This window comes from Perkinsus marinus, assembly GCF_000006405.1.
Source record: "Perkinsus marinus ATCC 50983 genomic scaffold scf_1104296961038, whole genome shotgun sequence".
In the NCBI taxonomy this organism is placed as follows: domain Eukaryota; phylum Perkinsozoa; order Perkinsida; family Perkinsidae; genus Perkinsus; species Perkinsus marinus.
This window is the reverse complement of record NW_003205896.1, coordinates 1-1,051: the sequence shown is the minus strand read 5'-3', so window position 1 is coordinate 1,051 and position 1,051 is coordinate 1. Positions and strand designations below refer to the sequence as shown.

Genomic DNA, 1,051 nt, shown 5'->3' with positions numbered 1-1,051 from the left:
TGGCACCAAACCAATGCCGCAGCTATGTCGTAGGGTCTCTTGATGGTCATCTCACCTGCCCAGTCCTAGGGCGTTTATCAGACCCGAAGCTACTGTCCTTCTCCCCACCTTGACCGTTCTGCCAATAAGGCTTAGATTGGGGGTCGCCGAAATGTTTACGATAACGGCAATCCCTACCGAAGGGACAGGATTGGCGAGTGAAACGGCAAGTGTCAGCACCGAAGTGCATAGCCCTCCCTTGCCTACGTATACCACTTGCCCGAAGGTGGCCTGGGTATGCCAGATTGGCTCACCGCTGGTTTAGCCAAGGCTACAGCTATCAACTCGTGAGACTGGTTGGATCTTAAATAGGTACCGAGGGCAGAGTCGACTTGGAGAGAAGGGTCAGTGTCCCGCAGGGGGGTGACCCCTTGTGGCAAGGCCAGCCTGTAACCCTTATCACACTCGACTGCTGCCTCGATTGATCGTGACCTCGCTAACCAGAGCAACCGGCTCAGATAAGCAACCGTGCCTTCCTCAGCTTCGAGAAGATCTCGACCACGGCGACACCACCACCACCACCATAGTTTTTGTTGGAACCGACGACTTCGCTGGCAGTACCGGGACTTTTGATGGATGAGCTGGCAGACTTCGCATCGGCTACCTCCGTCATAGTGGTTGTTTCGGACTCTCCGTCGAGTCCCCCATATGCACACCTTCTCAATAGTTCGTCGGTCAGCTCCAGGGCCGCCTCGAGCACACCCACAGTACTAATACCCATGTCGACACAAACATTCGACGCTTTCTCAGCCAAGTCGGGAAAAACTTCGCGGAAGAGGTCGGGCGTGCTGGACGTGGTAGAAATATAAAAACAATCTGCAACCAGCTCACGTAAATCGTAGCATGACCCAATACTCGTCTAGCCGAATTCTGTGGCGGAGTTTCTGCCTAGCCTGGCACGCTAAGCTAAGGTCCTCAGCTCGGGCACCGAGCCTCGGTGGAGAACACGGTGTCGCAGTCACTGTCTCTAGGGCAACGAGAGATTGAGCGGACACGGAGGCAAGTCGACGAG

At 55.2% G+C, this 1,051-nt stretch overlaps 1 protein-coding gene across 1 annotated transcript; it reads right to left on the bottom strand.

The window, feature by feature from the left end:
• Nucleotides 1-493: 493 nt before the first annotated feature.
• Nucleotides 494-652, bottom strand: Pmar_PMAR020974 (hypothetical protein; the record flags this gene model as incomplete). The annotated part of the gene is made up of 1 exon (XM_002772526.1): nt 494-652. One exon carries the CDS (start codon nt 650-652, stop codon nt 494-496), a length of 159 nt encoding a protein of 52 aa, XP_002772572.1.
• Between the last annotated feature and the right edge of the window lie 399 nt (nt 653-1,051).